General features: G+C 45.9%; 1 protein-coding gene across 1 annotated transcript in view; it reads right to left on the reverse strand.

The window, feature by feature from the left end:
- Positions 1-19,091, reverse strand: part of Iqgap2 (IQ motif containing GTPase activating protein 2) — a 259,748-nt gene extending 240,657 nt beyond the window's left edge. The window contains exon 1 of the mRNA XM_021180833.2: positions 18,793-19,091. Within this exon, the coding sequence (XP_021036492.1) occupies positions 18,793-18,838 (46 nt within the window). The 5' untranslated portion in view covers positions 18,839-19,091. The remainder of the gene's footprint in view (positions 1-18,792) is intronic.
- Between the last annotated feature and the right edge of the window lie 1,725 nt (positions 19,092-20,816).

Raw genomic sequence — 20,816 nt, forward strand, 5'->3', positions numbered from 1 at the left:
CTGTCTTCTCTTATACAACAGCTTTTTAACATCAGTGAAAACTGAATCCTGATGTAATAGCAGACACCAGGGCTAGGGATGTAGCTCCAGTTATAGAATCCCTGCTTAACATATGAAAGACCCTACATTTGACTGATGATGATGATGATGATGATGGCAGCGGTGATGAGGTGGTGATGGTGATTAATAAACATGGGCACCAGCTAATTTCAATCCCTGCAGATGCAAGTCATTGTTTAAGATTAGCCAGACACTGTGCTAGGATACCTAGAGGTCCCAAACTGAATGGCTATCCTGGATGGAAGAGTGGCAATGTATTATAACAGGAACATGATACAATGGTTAAATACTTTACCCATAATTCAGAGTACAAAGGAACCAATCTTGACCTTAAATTTGAACTCAACAGGCATGGTGGGCACAAAGCCAGGAGTCACACTTTCTGGGTTCAAATCCTCCCTTTTCTACTGATGATCCATATCTTATGCAAGCACTTAATCTGTCAGACCCGGTTTTTTCCTCGAGTAAAATGGGGCTAATGCCACAAACCTCAGGACTATTGTGAGGATTACAGTGGATAATTCATTTCCCTTTAAGTGTTTGGAAGCTAAGGGCGGAGCTAAATGCCGTAATTCTACCTCTTGGGAAGTAGAGGCAGGAGGATCAAGAGTTCAAGGCCATTGTTGGCTACACATACATACATACATACATACATGTAAATAAATAAACAAACAAATAAATATTTCCTAGAATAGAACCTGGCACATGTAAGCATTTAGATATGCCTGTTGCTATAAGTAGCATTAGAATTAAATGGGCAGAGAAGAGCAGAAACTAGTTCCCCTCTCTAAAGATGTGTATACAATGCCACACCTCACCCTGTCACCTCCTACAAGATATGAAGCATGTCCCCCTCAGGCTGTCCAGGGGAGTCAGGACAGACTTGAGGCCCAGAAATAGGATCTGGGTTTTCTGCTGAAGTAGGACTGTCTTGAGTTTCAAAACACACCAGGTTCTTCTGCAGAGCCAACGTTTTTCTTGATAAATAACCCTGGGAATTCCACACAGTGAGCTCAGCCCAGTCTCCAACTAGTCATTAGGAGGCAGCGACTGGGAAACAGGGTGTGGCGGTACATGCTTAGAATCCCAGCTCTTGGGAGGTAGAGGAGGAAGCATCCGGAGTTCAACACCATCCTAAACAGAGCCGACTCAAGGCCAGCCTGAAAACCATGAGACCCTGTCTCATATACATCAAAAACAAAACCAAGCCAAACAACTTGGTACTGTGGAACTAGACTGTTGTTCATAGAGCTCTTGGCTCATGGCCAGCCAGGGAATAAAAGAATATAAGTAGCCTTCAAATTCCACAGGCTGGCTAGTCCTGAGTTCACCTTACCCAAAGCATCAGGAAGCTGGAATCACCCAAACCTACATGCTTTATCTATACGCCATTGCCTCAGCAATACATAAGAGCTTCTCTCACATCATCAAGGAGCTGGTCTCCCTTACGTGCAGTTCAGCTATTTGGAGCACTGGCTCTCATCCACCCGTACCACGCATGCCTTATACTCCCTAAGATCTACCATTCTAGAGGCCTCAGGTTGCCAGTCCCAAGACATCTGGATAAGAGAGGCCAAGTCCAGTCAAACAGTAAGTAATAGAGCATTTTAAAATACCAGCTTCTGGGAACAGCTGGGATTACCTAAGCATGTTTTAAGCATATTATTTTTAATTAATTAATTTATTTTATGTATATGAGTACACTGTAGCTGTCTTCAGACATACCAGAAGAAGGCATCAGATCCCATGATAGATGGTTGTAAGCCACCATGTGGTTGCTGGGAATTGAACTCAGGACCTCTGGGAGACAGTCAGTGCTCAGCCATCTCTCCAGCCCATTATATTATTCTTAATAGCCTATGCAGAAGGAATCTCAATAGCCTATGCTGAACGAGTGTCTTGTATGTAGCAAACATTTCAAACAGATGAATTCATCCAAATACATTTCATTCTTATCCCTATGTTACAGGTGAGTTTAGTATCTTGCCTAAGGTCACATCACTAGCATTTGAAGGAGTTGGGTGCATACACCAGAATAATACTATATTTTTAAATCCTATACATTCTGGGAAAGCAGGCTTTATTTCACTTGACACCATTCACAGAGATCACAGGCAACTCTCATTTCCCATGCACTATCCCGACTTAACAATCAAAACCTAAGGAAACTCTCTTAAAAGTCACAAAAAGTGGAAATGAAAGCTAGTTTCTGCATATCACCCCAGATTGCCAAGAAATAAATTGGCACACAGCTAAATTTTATGAGCATAGAACTTTATTCTCTATGAAGAAGAAATAGAGCCACACACAGCTTCCCAGGAGGTTATCTTAAACAGGAGGCTGAAGGCCTACAGAGCTAAAGAGAGCATCCTTAAATGCATGATAGTTTACTTTTCTAAGCCGTCTTCAATCTACTCCATTTAAAGTGAGGAGTACACAGTGGCTCCCCAAAAGATTAAACACAGAACTGCCATGCAGCCCAACAATCCCACTTACTGGTACATATCCAAAAGAAGCGTACACCCTGTTCATAGCAGCTTGGTTCATTAGAGCCAAGTGTCCATCAACCAATGGACAGAAAATATTGTGTGTACATGATGTCCACAATGTAGAGTATTATTTGGTTTTGCTCATAAGGAAGGAAACACAGACACATACTGTGACCTGGATGAACTCTGAAGACATGCTAAGTGAGACAAGCCTGGCCGAGAAGGCCTAATGCTAACTGAAGGGTGTCACCTACACAACACAATGTACCTACAGCAGCTATTACAGACGGGTAATGGTAGGAACAAGGTTGTAGGTGGAGGAGAGAATGTGGAATTGCCATTTCCTATGTCCAGAGTTTCAGTTCGAGATGAAAACTTCTGCAGATGGACAAGGAGGACAGATAACATACTTCTTTAAGATTAATGTTCACATAAAATAATGGATTTACTATGTTTTCATATACATGTATCATTGTACATTGCTCATATTTGATTTAGTACCATTCCTATCCCCAAATAGTTCCCTCCTTACTTTTTTTTTTCCTCTTGGTTTTCCAGACAGGGTTTCTCTGTTTAGCCCTGACTGTCCTGGAACTTACTCTGTAGACCAGGCTGACCTCTAACTGCCTCTGCCCTCCAAGTGCTGGGATTAAAGGTGTGTGCCACCACTGCCTGGCCCCTCCTTACTTTTATAACACACACACACACACACACACACACACACACACACGTTCTTTGAGATAGGATCTCACTGTGTATCTCTTGGCTGACCTGAAACTTACTATGTAGATCAGACTGGCCTCAAACTCAAAACTCTGCCTGCCTCTGATTCCCAAGTGCTGGGATGCTAGGTTAAAGGTGTGCAACAGTATGCCTGACCCTGTATGTATATGTAAATCTAGATTTTTTCACATGAGAAAATATGCAATATTTGTTTCTCTCAACAGTATCATCCTCTCTTGTTCCCTCTCTCCTCGCTTTGAATGTCACTCTGATGCTTCAGAGCCATGGCCATTTTATGTCATATGCCAGGTTTTAACTACTGTGAAGTTTCAAGCCTTGGCTACACTGGCCTCTCCAGGGAGGTTTTATAAGTATCTGCTTATCACTGGGAATGGTAGGTAAGACAGCGTGCCCCAACTTATGCACAGAGGGCACAGGCATTCATGAAGCACCCACATCAGCAAATTGGCCTGGGCTTCTCAAGGATGCTGTGTCATTGAACTGAGTGGGATGCAGGAGCTGCCCCAGCCAGAGAAAAGAATATGGCCACCAAAGACTACTGAGAAACTTGACTGGACCCTGAAATATGGTTCTAAGGTACAGCTAAGGGTAATCTCCATGTTAAAATAAAAACGAAGATATGCACGGTCTTGAGGATGTATCTGTGGAAGAGAATGCTCTCACTCTGGGTAGCTGAGATCAATGCTAAAGTGTTTAGAGATGAGTTGGTCCCAAAGTCTGCAGATGGATGGGTGGTACTAGGCTGAATGTTCACTGTGATCTCTGAGGCTCCCAAGGGTCAAACATTTTTAAACCGGGAGAAAAAACCTAAATAATTCTGTTTTGTTTTGTTTTGTTTCGTTTCTTTGGGTTTTTGTTTGTTTGGTTGTTTTTTTTTTTTTTTTTTACAAGGTTTCTCTGTGTAGCCCTGGCACTCACTCTGTAGACCAGGCTGGCCTCAAACTCTATCAGCCTGCCTCTGCCTCCCAAGTGCTGGGATTAAAGGTGTGCGCCACCACTGCCTGGCTAATAATTCATTTTTATGGTTGAATTTGAATGAAAGTATCGTGTGTGTGTGTGTGTGTGTGTGTGTGTGTGTGTGTGTGTGTTGTGACATTTTCTTTAGCCCTTAGCCTATTGATGGGCAGTGAGTCTGATTTTGTAACTTGGCTATAATGAACAGAGTGTGATAAACAGGTTTAGGCAGTATCTCTCTGGTAAGTTACGTTTAATTCTTTTGAATATGCACCCAGGCGTGTTAGGTGGGTCAAACGGAAGTTCTCTACTTAGTTGGGGAGGAGCTCCCATATTAACTTCCACAGTGACAGCGCTAATATAATTCGAGTTTACTCTAGCAGTGAGCGGAGGCTTAGGTTCCCTTGTGTTCTCACCAGTGTGTGTTGCTTTCTTAGTGACAGCCATTCTTATTAGGGGTATAAAAAAGAGAGAGAGACACGAAAGTAAAAGGAGCGATGGCTCGGGATATGGAAGGCAAAAGAGGAGAGAGAAGATAAGGAACAGTGATGGAGGGATGGATGTGATCAAATTAAATCACAGGCGCGCTGACATGTCATAATGAAATTCCCGTATACAATCAACACATGCTAATACGTTACTTTGAAAGGCAAAATAAATTTATTACATGGCAATTAAAATAAAATTAAAATATCTTGCAAGAACATCCCCTCTAAGAAATACAAGATCTGGAAAAATAAGCAAGAGGGCACAGCATCTTTTGCTTTGGCAAGCTCCTTAGAGTTTAACTGGCAGCCATGTTGTCATAATTAGGGTTTCTATCACTGTGAACACTGTGACCAAAAGCACTTTGGGAAGGAAAATGTTTTGTTTCATCTCACGGTTCCAGGTCTCAGTCCCTTACTGAGGGAAGTCTGGGTAGGAACTGGAGGCAGGAGGTGATGCAGAGGCCCTGGAGGAGTGCTGCACCAGTCATGAATCAAGAGAATGCACTACCAGACTTGCCTATAGGCAAATGTTATGGGGTATTTTCTCAGTTGAAAGTCCCTCTTCGCAAACAAGTCTAGCTTGGGTCAAGCTGACATAAAACTAACCAGGACACAGGTTGACCGTAATGAATTAGACCTTTAAGGCATGGCGTTGTTAGAGCGTGGAGAGCAGTCAAGGATGTGTACTGAACATGTGACATCGATACCCATGCTCACCCTGGGAGATCTCAACCTCCAGCAGCTTGAGCTTCCACCACACCCCCTCCACGTTCCCAAGAACATGTCCCAGCATCTCACCTTATTTTTAAAAAAAGAAAAAAGAAGGGTCTCTACCAACAGAAAAGGAAACAGAGTCGCCTTCCCAAACTTCCTCCTCTCCCCTCCTGTGTAAACCAGAGATGCACTCGGTCTCATACAATGGCCTTTCTTTCCTTCATCAAACACTTTTCAATGACTCCAGATCAGAGGAACTCCTTTGGGAAAACGCTTTCCAGGATTTTGGCTCCTACCATTAACCCACAATTTCAATACTGACACTTTCTGTAAAAGAAATTGTCCAATGGGCAGAGAAGACGGTGGCTAAGAGTTAAACACAGAGAACCAAACTTTGACCTTCCAAGCTAGAGGGGAAGAAAGGGCTCATTTCAAACACGAGTCCCAAAAAAGTGTGTGTCATAAAACTAGTGTGGTACTGCCTGGGAGGCCAGTGATTAGAGGATGTACCCTTTTCAAAGCCGCCCTTTAAGACCCAAGAATGAGTTATTCAAGGAAGTGCTAACTTGTCTCCCCTCCCACCATGCACAGATGCACTGAAACTGCTTCCAGAGCATGCTCTTGCCTAGTGCCCCATTGGAGGTGAAGTAAGTGTGAGCCCCTCCTCCAGAGATAGAAAAGGCTCAGAGAAGCCACACCCAGTCTCGTCCAGTAAGCATCACTCGATCCCAGGGCCCTTGTCTCCTCATCTCTCACTCGTCAAGGTTGCTAACACTTCCAACCTTTCCCAGTGCAGAGCATACAACGGCAGCTCCCAACAGACCAAGCAGGAACAGCCAACCTTGTTTTACCTATGCACTGTTCACAAATGTTTTTCTCTCTTTTGAGGGACAAAGGCACTGTGTGCTTAGGAGACTCTAAAAAAAAGCTTCTTGTCGTTTATTTGATGTTAGGCCTTGGTCACGGGTGACCCATAAAGATACCTAATCTGCAAACTCTGAGCAAAGTCCATGGCACAAAGACACTTCTTATCCCTTGTTGAATGAGGGATGATAACAAGTGGCCCACCTCTTTCCAGGTCCTGAAGGGTTCTCCTTTTAACTCAAGAGAGCAGGGCCCTGCATTTATGTCAGCAATCTTTATTCACTGGAAGTACTACATGATTCATTATCTTTTGCAGATGAACCAACTCCCTTCTCTAGAAATTTAAAAATTCCGACTAGCTACTGCCTACATGTTTTTTGTTTGTTTTTTTTCTGTCACCGTTGCTGTTTGCTTTGCTGATCCTTATGCCTTTGATTCAAACTTTCATTATCTCCACTTCACGTACAACCCCTCAGCAGAGTCCTGGGGCCCTCAATACTCCTGTCAGGCAGCCTCTCATATATCCACACTCATGCACATATGTATATACATAGGCATACACATATGCATGGGCAAACACATACACATTCTCATATACACATATGTAAACACACTCTCATATGCACATGCATACACATAGGCACATACATATACATTCACATAAGCACATTCATATGCATGCACAAACATGCCTGGAAACCTGAACTATCATTGAATCTTCCCAATAACATTAAATGTGTCTGCAGGCTCTGATTTTTCTCAAAGTAGAGTTTGAGGATACTAGGAATCCTCCATCTTGAGGAACAAAAAATACCTACTTTAGCTTTTCCAACTATAGAAACACATTAGAAATTTAGAGAAGAGGAGAAAATATTTAGTCCCTCCATTATCTTAGTACATAGAGACAGCTGACGTGATTGTTTCACTGCCTTTTGACTAAAATTAAGTGTGGAGACAGATGACGCAGGCAAGGTACCAGCATCACTCCTGTCCCTCATCAACTTTATCCTGTTCTATTTTATTTACATTATTCTCAGCATAATAGATGCGGCACAATATTTTTTAAATATACACTTGTTTAAAAAAAAAAAGTAATACACAGTGAAAAAAATTCAAATAGTGTACCTGGCCCCGCACCTAAAGGCAAACTTTAAAACAATTCTTCAGAACTTCATAGAAATATCACTCAAACGTAGGTAAGATAGAACATTCCTTGTTTGGTGACTAGATTTTGTCTTATTTAACAGACCAAAGGTATATTTGCAGAGGTTCCAAAACTACCATGTAAAAGCACATTAGAAATTTCATTTCTTTCTCAGAGTTCACCTTGTTGAATACACACATGACGCTCACACTGGGGGGGGGGGGCGAATATATATGCACAAACTACTTGCCAGGTCAGACTAACAATAGCAAACACTTTTCAGGAGACACAAGGAGAGAAGCTTCGAGACTTTACCCAGAATCAGGGCGGAACGACCTGGTTTGCCCGGAGAGGAAAAGTATCTTTGTGTATGTTTCTTTAAAAATTAATGTTTTCCATTTGCAGAATACAAGTCTGCATTAGTAAAGGCAGAACAAAGCAAGCACATGTTTGTATTAGTTCTGTAATTGTCATTTCTTGGACAAACTTACGAAGGGTTTAATAGGCAGCGAGGCTCCAGGAAGCCTACTTATTAGAACTCATGGGGGAAGCAGAGTGTAGGGGGTGGGGAGTAGAGTTGTGTGACTGACACCTTGCCAAGTCACACAGTGCAACCCTGCAAAGCCCGTTCAGTGAGCCCAAAGCTCAGGCAAAGAATGAGCAGCTAATCTACTCAGGTTCCCATCAAGGAATCTGCCAAGTGTGGCTGATGGCGGTGGCTGCTTTGGGGGAAGTGGGGAGCCAGGGGGTGGTTGATAAATGATTCTATGAGATGTCTGGTTTGAATCTGAAATGTTCCCCATTGAGACACCAGCTTGTATCGTTAAACCTGGTTCCCTAGACAGTGGTGCTATCTGAAGAGACTGTGGACCCTTTAAAAGATGGGGTTTGTCTGACAAAAGTGGGTCATTAGTTTGAAGGTACCTCGTGCTTCCCTCTCTCTGTTTCATGGCCTTGCTGTGATGTGAACAGACCCTGACCATGCTCCGGCTGTATTGCTCCACCATGCCCTCTCTGCCATGATGGGCTGCAATTCTCTGAAACCAGGAGCCAAAAATCAATCTTTCCTCCTGTAAGTTATCTTTGTCAGGTGTTACAGTAACAACCATATAAAGGAAGTAGTACAGAAACTCACTGGAGAAAATAATTACAATAATAATAAAATAAATAAACAAAAGGGAAAGGTAGAAAGGAGAAGGTAAGAGGATAATTGAATCGTCAGATAGTGAATAAGCCAAGGATTTTCATTTCTTAGGGGCCAATGTTGGGAAACAAGCCCAGGGCCTCACGCGTGTAAAGCAAGAGCTAAGCTGCAGAGCCCCAGCCCCCAAGGTTCTCCAACATCCCAGTTACCACACAGTTCAGCTTCACTGGGCCTGTGAACTTCAAACTTGGCAAAAGTTCTGAGGTCTGAAAGATGCCTAACGAACCCAACGCACTTCCTCCTCTTCCTCCTCCTCCCCTCCCCGCTAGCATCCCACAGACGCTACGCAAAAGACCAGCTGACCCTGGCAGTAAAGTCAAATGCTACGATGAAGCCAGGCACAGACTATCAGAGCATTTCCAGTGGTTCCTTCTCATTTAGCTGGCACTAGAAACCCTTCAAATCAGCACCAGTGGCAAAGACCAACTTAACCCTGCAACTAGATGAGACAGGACAAGGCTCGCTAACTTCAGAATAAAATGGGTATGTCAGATTTGCTGGTGATAACTGCAAGATCTCTGTAAGGAGACCAAAACAAGCGACAGAGAAACCCAGGCCCTCTCTTGTAGTGAGAGTTTTGAGGTCTTTAAAACCCCAGTGATGGTATGTGAATGTGTTTTACTCCCAGGTATAGAATATAGGGCTGCTTCAGTTTGTCCACAGTCATGAACTATGATTGTCTCTTGCTCTAGGGAGCTGTGATTTTTTTGCCAGCTGCAGATAGTTTAATTCTGGGGCGGGTCTACATGGCAGAGGCAGCAGAGCAGCCAGGGGCATTTCAAAGAAGAGGGTGGCGGCTGTTTGCTACTGCTGGGTAGTTGGTTTTCTGGACTACTGAATATTCTGATGATGAAGACTGGACTTGGACCTAATCAGGAGGAAGTAGCCTGGAGAGGTCGATGTCCCCTTTCCACTCTAACCTTCTTTCTCTCCTACCTAGTGTTAGCGGGTTGAAAGAGATTAGCGTGGAATGTTTAGAAGAGAAGTAAAGGTATAAGAACCCAATAAAATAACAAAACAAATAGGCCAGCACTCTGCAGCCTTATTTGGAAGCACTAATAGAATACAGGGACTTAAGTGATCGCCTCCAAGGCTTAATTTGATCCCCACCGGAATTAATAGACAGAACTCAATGTGCTTAGAAATGACTGAAGAAGTTTCGCATTCTCACAGGAGAAGGAGCCAAGGATGTGCGTATACTGTGAACTGAGAGGGAAAGGGAGCTGAGAGATGGAAGGACTGACAAGGCAGGGATGGATGGAGGGGTTCTACCATGCTACCCACCATTAGAGGGAGGAGCCTATGGCCATCCATTCTGCACACACAGGCCTCATAAAATCATTTAACCCTTTGAGAACACACCTTCCCAACCACACTTTGTAAATGAGGACACATAAAAACTGAAATAACTTGCTTGAGTTCCACAGGAGAAAGCAAGCCTAAAGTCCAGATGAATTGTCTGCTTTTAAAATAATGGAAGTGAGTGTCTCCTTTAGACAAAAAGTAGAAAAAATGTATATATTGAGCTAAACATATAATAACATATAATAATAATAATAACTTCCAGGTGCCAAAGTACGGGGTACTAGCTAGATTCCTAAGTATTTACAATATATTATCACATGCAAACCAAAACAACTTCTCAAGAGCCAATAGGAAATATGCTATCAGCATTACTTAAAAGTAAACTCATATTGCCAATGAAATATGAGAACTGACCCAGATCATCAGGAACTAAGCTACCCTCATACATAAGCTGAGCCCACTTCCCACCCCTGAGCTCCAGCCTTGTCCTTCCAGAGCCCTGGATTTAGGTTCAGTTTGGGGCAAAGCCCCCTAACTTGGGCAGGCTGGTTCTGAACTCCTTCTGTTTAACTTACCCTAAGTAGCATGGACCACAACCATCCAATTGTGTGTGTATGAGCGCGTGCACACACGTGTGTGTTAGCCACACTCAGCCAGATGATCAGACCAGACTGCCCTCGAAATTGTAACTATCGGCAATCATACTTCAATCTTCCAAGTACGGGAAAAGTATACCAAAAAAAAAAAAAAAAAAGGAAAGCAGTTAAAAGCTTTTCTTGACAAAACTAAGTAGTTTATATCAGTAATCCAGCACTCAGGGGACTGATAAAGTAGAATAGTAAGTTCTAGGTCAACTTGAGCTACATCGCAAGACTCTGCCTCTCCCCAAAATAAAATAAAAAAACAAAGTCGTTTTCTCGTCAGCTCATCCTATATAGTAAGACCTTGTCTTTAAAAAAAAAAAAAAAAAAAAAAAAAGGTGTGTGTGGGGGGGGGGAATCTCAAGCTAAAACCATAAAAATGCTTTCTACAGTTCATCAATTGCAAAATGAACACATCTGTCATTCCGCTGCAAGGTGGGGAGGGCCTGGGCACACTTAGATCCTCATGTCTGTCTATATCATCTCTACTAACACATTGAAAAATTCTTAAAACTGAGCAAGTGGATGAAAACTGTGAGCTACCTAGAGGAAAAGAGCAAATACTTTCTAATTCTTACTGTCCACTGTCCACTCTCCAGTGCAAGACCTAAAGGTTAGAAGCCTGAAACTGGCAGCCACTGGGGCCTCCGTTCCCGGGAGGTTCTGCAGCACACCCAACCTCCCCATGTCTTGGTTTGCTTTCTACTGCTGGGATAAAAAAACACCAGGACCAAAAGCAACAGGGAGGAGGAAAGGATTTGTTAGGGCTTATGGTGCCTGAGGGATAAAAGCCCATCACCATCCTGGGAAGGAGGAGGGGCTGTGAGGAAGCTGGAGTAAGTATAGAGCTCACCCCTTGATGGGTATGAAACAGAAAGTGAGCTAGAAGCAGCTCAAGTCCTTAACAATCAAAGCCTGCTGCCATGATATACTCCTCCAGCAAGGTCCACCCACTAATTTCCCTAGACAGCACTGCCAGTGGGGGTCCAAGTGCACAACCCTATGAGACTGTGCGGAATATTCTCATTTAAACCATCACACCCGACTCTAATAGCACCTTTTCCTCTGTAAATCCCCAGGCAGCTAACCTCACTTCTGCACAGTCCACAAAGACAAGATTGTTTTCCTGTCTGTGTCATATTTGTTTCCCAGGGGAGAGCAAAGGAACCTCAAAGCCACACTAAAACAAATCCCTTACAATTAACATGAATCTATATAGAAATCAATGCCTAGGTTGGGACATGGTACAGCTGTGTGCTCAAGTAAAACACAAACAGGTGGTATAAATAAAGTGTTGTGTAAGGTACCTATGTTTGCACTTTCTTGGCAAACCTCTGCAAGTACAGTGTAAAGGGTCATAGAATATTGGAAATAGCCTTTCTCTCTTCCAGTGTTCTAGGACATCAGCATCATCTGGAAGGGTTCTTAAAAACCTGGACGGTGGGAGGAGAGAACCCAGAACTTCTACAGGGTGGCTACAGTCAAGCATCTGCCTTTTCCATAAGTTCCCAAGTACTGTTCTACTATTGCTGTTCCAGCAAGTGTCCTTTGAAAACCTCGACGGTGTTGGAGACACTCCCTTGACAAAGACAGGCCATGTGCAATACATGACTGTAAAATGGCCCTTTATCCTAGCCAAAGGCCAAGAAGCAGTGCACGATTATAAAGTTAAAGGAGAGTGCAGGTAACGTTAGTAAAACCTGTGGGTCTCTTGCCAAAGAGAGTATAACTATTGAAAAAGCCTCACCCCCCAACTGGGAGCCAACTAGAAATGTGGACTGAGTCATTCTTCAACCAGGCTGAGTGAGATGTTGAACATCAGAGGGCATGCTCACCGTGGAATGTGAGAACTGAAAACTATCACAGGTAAGGGAGAGAATGCGGAAACAAGAAGAGGAAGAAACCTTATCCCTGATAACTTAGCCATCAAGATCTGCGCCCACTCAGTGTGTGTCCCTTACGCGCTCTCAGAGAATCCGCTTACCTTCAGCACAGCCACCTGGCAATGCTACCCATCCTAAAGGCCCTCTCAAACTCAGAGGACCCTGGACCGGCTGAACAGACAGTACCCTGTGCACATATTCCCCATCAACCCCATACCTAGCCTTGCCCTACTCCACTTTCCAAAGTGCTACTCACTCAAGAACATATTGGTTTAAAAAAAAAAAGTTGTTTTAGTATCTTGAAGCCCAGGAAGATACTACAAACTGACCTTTACTGCCTATAAATAAAGGACTCCATGATGTTTCCCCTTCCAGTGACTTCTTCACCCCTCAGCATCTATCCACAACAAGTATTAATCCTGGCAAGTATTGATCTCCACAACAAGTACCCCAGAATATCTTTCAGCTTTGCCTCTGACCTACCTGAGGGTCTCATTCAAATGCAGACTCCTCAGCCAAACCAGAAACAAAGCCCTTTCATTGCCCCAGACCCATCATTCTCACGTCTTCATTTCCAGAGAACTTGAAAATAAACTAGAAAAAGTGTTATTCCTTATCTCTGCCTACCTGCCTGCCTGCCTGCCTGCCTGCCTGGCTCTCGCTACCTCTTTCTTTTGACAGGGTCTCATGTACCCCGGGCTACCTTCAAACTCACAACGTAGCTGAGGATGGCCTTGAACCCCCGATCTTCCTGCTTTCACCTTCCAAGTCCTGAGATTACAGGAATGCACCACCTTGCCTGTTTTGTGCAGGGCTGGGGACCCAATCCAAGGCATCATCACCCATGCACAGCAGCCATCCTACCAACTGAGGACAGACACCCTGAGTCCCCAGGTCTCCTTCTAAGTTGTAACTAGCTGTGTTTCCTTCGCCCACAATGTTTTGTACATAGGATGTAGATGCTCAATTCATTGAAATAACTACAATTTACCTTTACCCGGTGAGCCAGGAACCATGCATGAATCAGGTCAGTAGCTCTACGATTAATACACACCTCTCAAGGTGCTGGCAGAGACACTAACGCCAGTCAAAGAGAGATGGAAGTCAGAATTCAGACCCAGAGCGATTCAACGTTAGAGCTCTGGCCATTTCCTTCACACCAGGCTTCCTCTGAAGGAAAGATAAACCAGAGCAAGAAACAGAAAGTGGCAGCTCACTGGTCAGCTAGCCACCCCCCTGCAAGTTTTTCTCATCGAGCCCAGACTTCAAGGGAAGGACAGTATATGTAATAAAACACATTTTTACAAAGTATCCTATTTAGAGTCATTGGTGCGTGCCATTATATTATTATGGAAAAGCCAGCCTTCCTTTCACATCAGAGCCCCAGAGCTTGACAGAATGTCTTTATCTACACACGGAATGCTTTGACAAGCCTGAATGTACTCCATAAATATAAGTCCATGAATTGCCTATGCTTTTTTTTTTTGTAGAAAAAAGAATGCATTAAAATCCGCCTTAAAGAATACAGTGTATCTATTTTTAAAAGCATCCTGTCCAAATGGCTATAGGTTTATGTACTTTGAGGAAGTCATGACCAACAGCTGAAAGAGACAGAAAGAAGGGGTCATCCCCAACACCTACCCCTACACACACACACACACCTCAGGTGTGGCCCCTTGGTAAAAGGTGGATGAGGGGTCTGGCCATGTTGCTGCAAGTTGCCCCTGTACTGTAACCAACTAGCTATGTGTGTAACACAGAATCATGGATTCCAGATCCTGTGAGAATTAGCAATGCAATTGTCTCCCAATTTCTCCCCCAAAGTAATAATGACCCGCTGAAAGAAATAACGGATTTTAAAAACCACCCAGGTGTAGTTAGGTCACAAACCTTAATTCCACTGCCCATGCTAACTGCTTGCTCTGGGCCTTTGCCTCTCCTTTGGTTAGCCTAAAGGTGAAGCAAGCTTTAGCGCTGTTTCCTTAGGAGACTTGGACCAAAGGAAGCCGCTCTGAAGCTTATGGCAGGCTGAGGGCATACATCAGTGGAAGAGAGCTTGCTAGCTTAGCTGAGATCCGAGGTTTGGTTCCCAGCACCATGCACGCAGAAGCAGCTTGGAGAGAAGGTGAGTGGGAGTAACGACCAACCAACAGTTCCCTAGAGAAAAGAGTTAACATCCTAAATAGCATGAACTTTGAAAGCCAACTTGGTATTACAAGCTTAATCTCTCCCAAACAAGTTCAGCCTGTGTAATTAAAGTTAAAAACACACTAAAACAACCCTGTAACTGCTGACCTTCAGGAGCTCGGCCAATACACTAGAACCCAAAGGACTAGCTGGACTTTAGGTCTGTGGAGACAGTGTCACGTGACATCTCCCACCTCGGAGGAAAGCATGGCATGGTAGAGCTGAGCTTCGTGGAACAGCGCCACAGTCTCTGTCTGCCCTTTTACACAGCTGAGTTGGCTACTTCAGGACTGACATTTCTCCATGTCAGACTGGCGAAAGGAAAGCATTGCATTGGTTCCCTCAGTGGTCCGTTTCCCACGTGACTTAGAAGCCACGTCATTCAGACTCTTCAGACAAGGGCATCGTCACTCAAAAATTCAACATTATCAGCTAAAGCCACACACACACACACACACACACGGAGAGAGGGAGGGAGAGAGAGGATTTACGATGTCATGTCATTTCAGGTGTTGCTCCTTAGAACTTATCCACCTTGTATTTTGAGACTGGGACCCGAGGCTCTCGGATAAGGAAAGGCTAGCCCATCAGTGAGTTTCACCCATCCTCTGCCTCCCCAGCACTGTGATCGTAAATGTGCATCCTCTCTTCCTTCTCCCCCTCCTCCTCTTTTTTGACAGGGGCTCTAGGGCTTGAAATCAGACTTTCATGCTTGCCAGACAGGCACTTTACTGACTTAGACATCTCTCCAACCTCCAGCTGAACTATTTTTAAGAAAAAAAAAAAAAAAAAAACTTGCTCTGTGGCTCAGACTAGCCTTGAATTCCTCATGCCTCCCGAGCTGGCCTCAAATCCCACTCATCCTGTCCTGGCCTTGAGTATTGGAATGACAAGCCTGTATTACCCACTTCCCTTTCTGAATGGAGTAAACAAGGAAACATCGGTCACTGTTACTTTTACAATGTAACTCATGAGAAGGACTTGGACTTTTCGGAGTGGAAATCTATCATTCCTGCCATGTATACAACCAGTAGTGACCCCGAGTGATGCTTCCACGATGTCTGGATTGTGAGTGAGAAGGAAACTTAACTGTAGGCATCGGGAGCTTTCACCACTGGCCTTTTTAACTCTCAAGGAATTAATTGGAGACAAACCTTTTGACGGTTCATGGTGACAATGGGCTTTGAGAAGTAACTCAGCAAATACTTCCTAAGTCATTACAACCTCACAAAAGTGAACTGTGACCTGCACCTACGCGTACGTGTTGTTTAAATGTGTAGCTACATCGATGCTTGTGGTTGCATACAGATGGCTCCCGCCTCTTCCTCCTTTCCGCCGCCGTTCATCAGCTTAGCATTGCTGAGACGACACTTCAGCATTTTTTTGTTACTATCTCGCACATGACTTTGCAGGCTGCAGGGACACATGACCAGGAGCAACAGGAATTCAACGAAAATTGGTCTATTTAGTTTTACTTGAGTGTGCACCTGTGTCCAAATTTGGACACTCTCAGCAATCTGTCAGGAATCTGAGAAGGCTCGCAGCTACTGTGGAGAGGCCGCTGACAAACCCTCGAGCACAACTTAGGAGTTGGCGGGTTTTTTTTATTTTTTTTTTTTTTACAGATGCTTACCCTGAAGAGGAGGAGGGAGACCCGGGCAGGTTAATTTAGTTGCACTGTGTAAGAATTACGGACTATAAAAACAGTTCAAGGGGATAGAAAGCAGAAAAGTCCACACTTGAAACAAGTAAAACAGCTTAATTCAAACCCCTGGAAGGTTGTTATTCCACCAGAGTTTACAACAGTCTGGAAAACTTGGGATAGTTAGCGCTGGAAGTTTCCTGAACTCACTTGCTTACCAAACCAGTAACCAGGCAAAAAAAAAAAAAAAAAAAAAAGGCATGCCCTATAATACAAGGTGAGGACAACCCTGTTGTCCTTCCTGACAAAGGGCCCAAAAAACCAACAACTCATATAGTTAAAGAACTTGGTAGTGTCTATTAATAGCAAGGTATATTCTGCTAGATGTCCTGTGTGTATGTGTGTACCTGTGGAGGTCGGATGATAACTTGGAGGAGTCAGCTCTCTCCTTCCACCATGTAGGTCCTTGGAATTGAACTCAGGTCGTCAGGCTTGGCAGCAAGCATCTGTACTGGCTGAGCCATCTTACCAGCTCTAGATAGCTTTTTTCAAAAAAAAAAACACGCTGTACACATATTCTCGATATGAACGCGGTATCAAAAGTATTATTAAAATGTTCATTTAAATGGTAATAGCCAGCTATAATATTAAACGTTTCATATTTCACATATCCATATATTTCAGTATGGATAACACATAAGCACATATTCCCCATTTTAACCGTGTTGAATCAATGGAGAACGACATTTGCTAAGCCCAAGGAAGCTAAGTGGCTCCAATCACAGCACCCCGCCCTGCCACTCCAGATCAACGCAGAAACTTAGAGGAAGATTTCTCAGGAATGTGGCTCATTCGGCAGAGCAGGCTTCAGGCTTGCCGAATCAATGCCTCCTTGATTAGTCTTCTAAGGCTCGCTGCAGCGACAGGCTGATTCAATAAAAATCAGGCATCATATCAGATGCCCATGCAGGGGCTAATGGAAATGCTGCATTCCTGGTCCACATTCATCCCCTTCGCACTGTGCATAAAACAGGGATAACGCAGGCCGTGTGATGTCAAACCATTTTGTAATGTGTGCTCCCCTAGTTACAGACCTTATAGTCATCTTAACAGCGCAACACAGTGAAATCACCCTCTGTCCCAAGAGCTTTTCACAGGAAAGGACTCCCAAAGACCTGAGGTTGACACTGCAAGCACCAGATGAGCACAGGGCTCCTCCTCCAGCCCCAGGAGCTCTCTGAGTGGTTTATCAACTGCAAACTGGGCAGGCTGCAAAATGCTGGGTGGCTGAATACATTTTCTCACTTTACAGAAACTGCAGCTGGCTCCTTGCTGTCACAAGGAAAAAACAAACCTCTCACCTCTGACAGTCTCTTCCAAGACTGGTGTGTGTGTGTGTGTGTGTGTGTGTGTGTGTGTGTGAGAGAGAGAGAGAGAGAGAGAGAGAGAGAGAGAGAGAGAGAGAGAGAGAGACTGACTTAGGGAAGTTGGCGACCCTCTTCCAAAGATTTCATCTGTGCTCCTACCAAACACCACAAACGACATGAACACACTAACTCGGTTGCAGTCGTCACCACCTTAACCTAAACCTGGTACTGCGTCTACCAAGACCAGTCCAAGCAAAAGATTAACCCATGGTTCGCGGCCATGCGTTTGTCGATAGGGCCAACCCGGGAGAAGAAGCCAGCGTTCTGTTTGTTTTAAAGGAAATACTTCCTAGCGCAAATTTAGGACTCTGAACTCTGCAAGGGGCCACGTGGTTGGAGATAATCTGGCTCCCTCTTGTTAGTCAAAGCCACCTCTTTCCGCCGCCCGCAGCCCGGGGCTGGGTAACCGACACCGTCACTTTCAATCAGACTGGCTCAGAGTCTGTCCACACAGAAATCCTCCCGCGCAGGAGATCGGGGGCGGGGAGAGCCACCGGGAAAGTGGCTGGGGGCGGTACGTGTCCCTGGAGGCTTTGGCTGGAAGGGCCTCACACCTGTGGGGCCTAAGTGGCTCTAGCTGCTCAGGTGAGGCCCAAAAGAGACTAGTAGGAGAAGCCTGCCCTTCCAGGAAAGTGCCTTCACCTCTCGCAGAGCGCGCGGGCACAGGAGCTGCGCTGCCCACCTGTAGCCACAGCAAACAAACTTTCCGCCCCTTTTGGGTGGGAAGCATCGGATCCCCTACGCCACCCTCTGGCTCGAGCCGGCAGCGCCCAAAGCAAGGCGGGCTCCTCACCTGATACCCCTAAACCACAACCTGATCTGCACCAGAGCTGCTGAGGCTTGCGAGGTGGAGGGACTTAGCTGGAAGCTGCAATTAGGAATTTGGAAGAAAGGGGCTTGGAAATCCGCGCCCTGCTCCTTTGCAATTCCAATTCTCAACTTTGCCAGCCGCTGCCCTCCGCAGCGCGCCCTCAAGCCCCTCGGCCTCCCCAACGCCGTCCCAGGGAGAGGGGCGCCCCGAGATCAGCGGGAGCCCGAACACTCACAGCCGTAGCGGGGCCGTTGCAACGACGGCAGCTCTTCGTGCGGCATCCTGCGCTGCTCCGGGGGCCCTCCCGGGGCGCGCCCCCCTTGGTTTCCCTCGCTGGCCAGGCTCGCGGGCTCCGCGCCCGGCGGGCGCGCTCCGATCCCACCTCTGGGCTGCCCTCGCCCGGCTTCTCGGAGCTGGCCGCTCCGCTCCCTCGGTGCTTCTTCACTCGCGCCTGCGGCGGCCCCGTCTCGCTGACACCGGGGCAAAAGTGAACTCTCTCCTCCCTCGCTCGATCGCTCGCCCGCCCGCCCGCGGGCCGCACCGCCTCCCCCAGCAGGTTTCCTTTCTCCTCCCGCCCGGCCCCGTTATTCACCGCGGTGGGAGCGCGCCGCCGTGCAGCGACCCCTACTGGCCGCACAGCGCAGCGCCCGGTTGCGAGGACCCGCCTCCCGCGAGAGGAAGGGGCTGAGAGGCACCCTGGACCCCTGCAGCTGGAGCCCAGGGCACAGATGGAGGGCGCCTTGGAGCATCCGGAGGGTGGAAGTGAACCAGCGCAGGGAAGAGCAAGAAAAACCACAACAGACCACAGGCACCCAGTTCGCCTGGGTGTTGCTCAGTGACTGAGAGACAAACATTGCAGTTCCTTTTCCTCTAGAGAGATTGCACGGGGACAACCCTCACACACTCACCTCCCCACCCCACCCCCGAGCCCCGCGTGCGCCTGTTTTTCGCGCTTAGGGCTATAAACGAAAGTTGTTTATGACTTTTGGTCTACGAGACACAGGATTCCCCTTTCTTGACAAGAAACGGTAAGGGTGAGCTCGTGCGCGGGCTGCAGGGGCAAGATTTACAGCCTCCAAACAACACTCAGAACACAACTGCCAGTCATCCTCCCACCCCTCTGCCAGCCCGCCCCCAATGCGCAAAACTGTCGCTCAGGCCCAGCCGGGGTCGCACAACCACAAACCCCTTTCCGGCTCAGCTTTTGAGACAGAAACCACAAGTAGCTGTTTTAAAAGCACGGTTTTTCATGCGGTTGCTTGGAGCCTGGAGGAATGTGGACCCCCCCCCCTCCCCCTCCTAAACGTGGGCCACTGCCTTTTCACAAACCTGGGGCATGTGGGTGATCACATGACTGAAAAAAAATCATCAAAAGAGAGGGTCATAAGAGATGATTTAGCGGAAGAAAGGTGGTCTAGCGACACTAGTCACCTTTAATTAAGCAAATCTACAGAGAGCGGCCAGCTGCTTTCTGGGAGACACAATGACCTCTTGAAACTTGAAATTCAGACTCTTGGACCCCGCCCTGCCTCCAGTTCAGTTGGTCTGGGTTGAGGCTCATGAACTTGCGTTTCTCACAAGTGGTCAGTGAAGCTGAAGTTGTGCTGGCCTATGAATTAGGTGCACAGGAAGAGGGAAGTCACATGAGATGAGAGCGAGAGGATCCCCCTTCCCCCACCCCTAGAGACATTGGATTCTCACCTCGTTGGAATGGGATAAAAGGGATTTTCCTCCCCACAAAAGTAGATGCTTCTAATGCTATGGCCACAGGTCAATGATGCTCATCCAGTGACCAGCCTGCCAGCCAGGCTTCTTCCATGTCTCAGAGACGACACGTTGGTCTCTAAAAAGCACTGCTATTCTGTGCATCAAAGATGAACTCCTCACACATCAGTTCTGAGGATGAACACCAGGATGCAAGGCCTCAAGAAGTAGATGGTCTATGTGAGGAGAGGTGGGAGGAAATCGCTGTAAACCACAATGGCCTGAGAAGGTGGTATGATTTCAAAGTGTGGTGTCAGGTGGAGTTTGAAGATAGGCAAGAGTTGGGTGGAGAACATCCTATCCTGAGAGACAGGCAAGGATGGGAGCCATTAGCTGGAACCTGAGCTTGGGCTGGGAACCTGTTACCAAGCTGCAGAGCACTTTCTGAATGTCAGACCAAGTGGTCGATTATGACAATTAAGACATTTGAGAACCCTTAAAGGCGTGCTAGGGTGGTTTTGTTGTTTGTTTATTTTTGAGACAGGATCTTGCCCT

Source organism: Mus caroli, chromosome 13 (genome assembly GCF_900094665.2).
Source record: "Mus caroli chromosome 13, CAROLI_EIJ_v1.1, whole genome shotgun sequence".
NCBI lineage: Eukaryota > Metazoa > Chordata > Mammalia > Rodentia > Muridae > Mus > Mus caroli.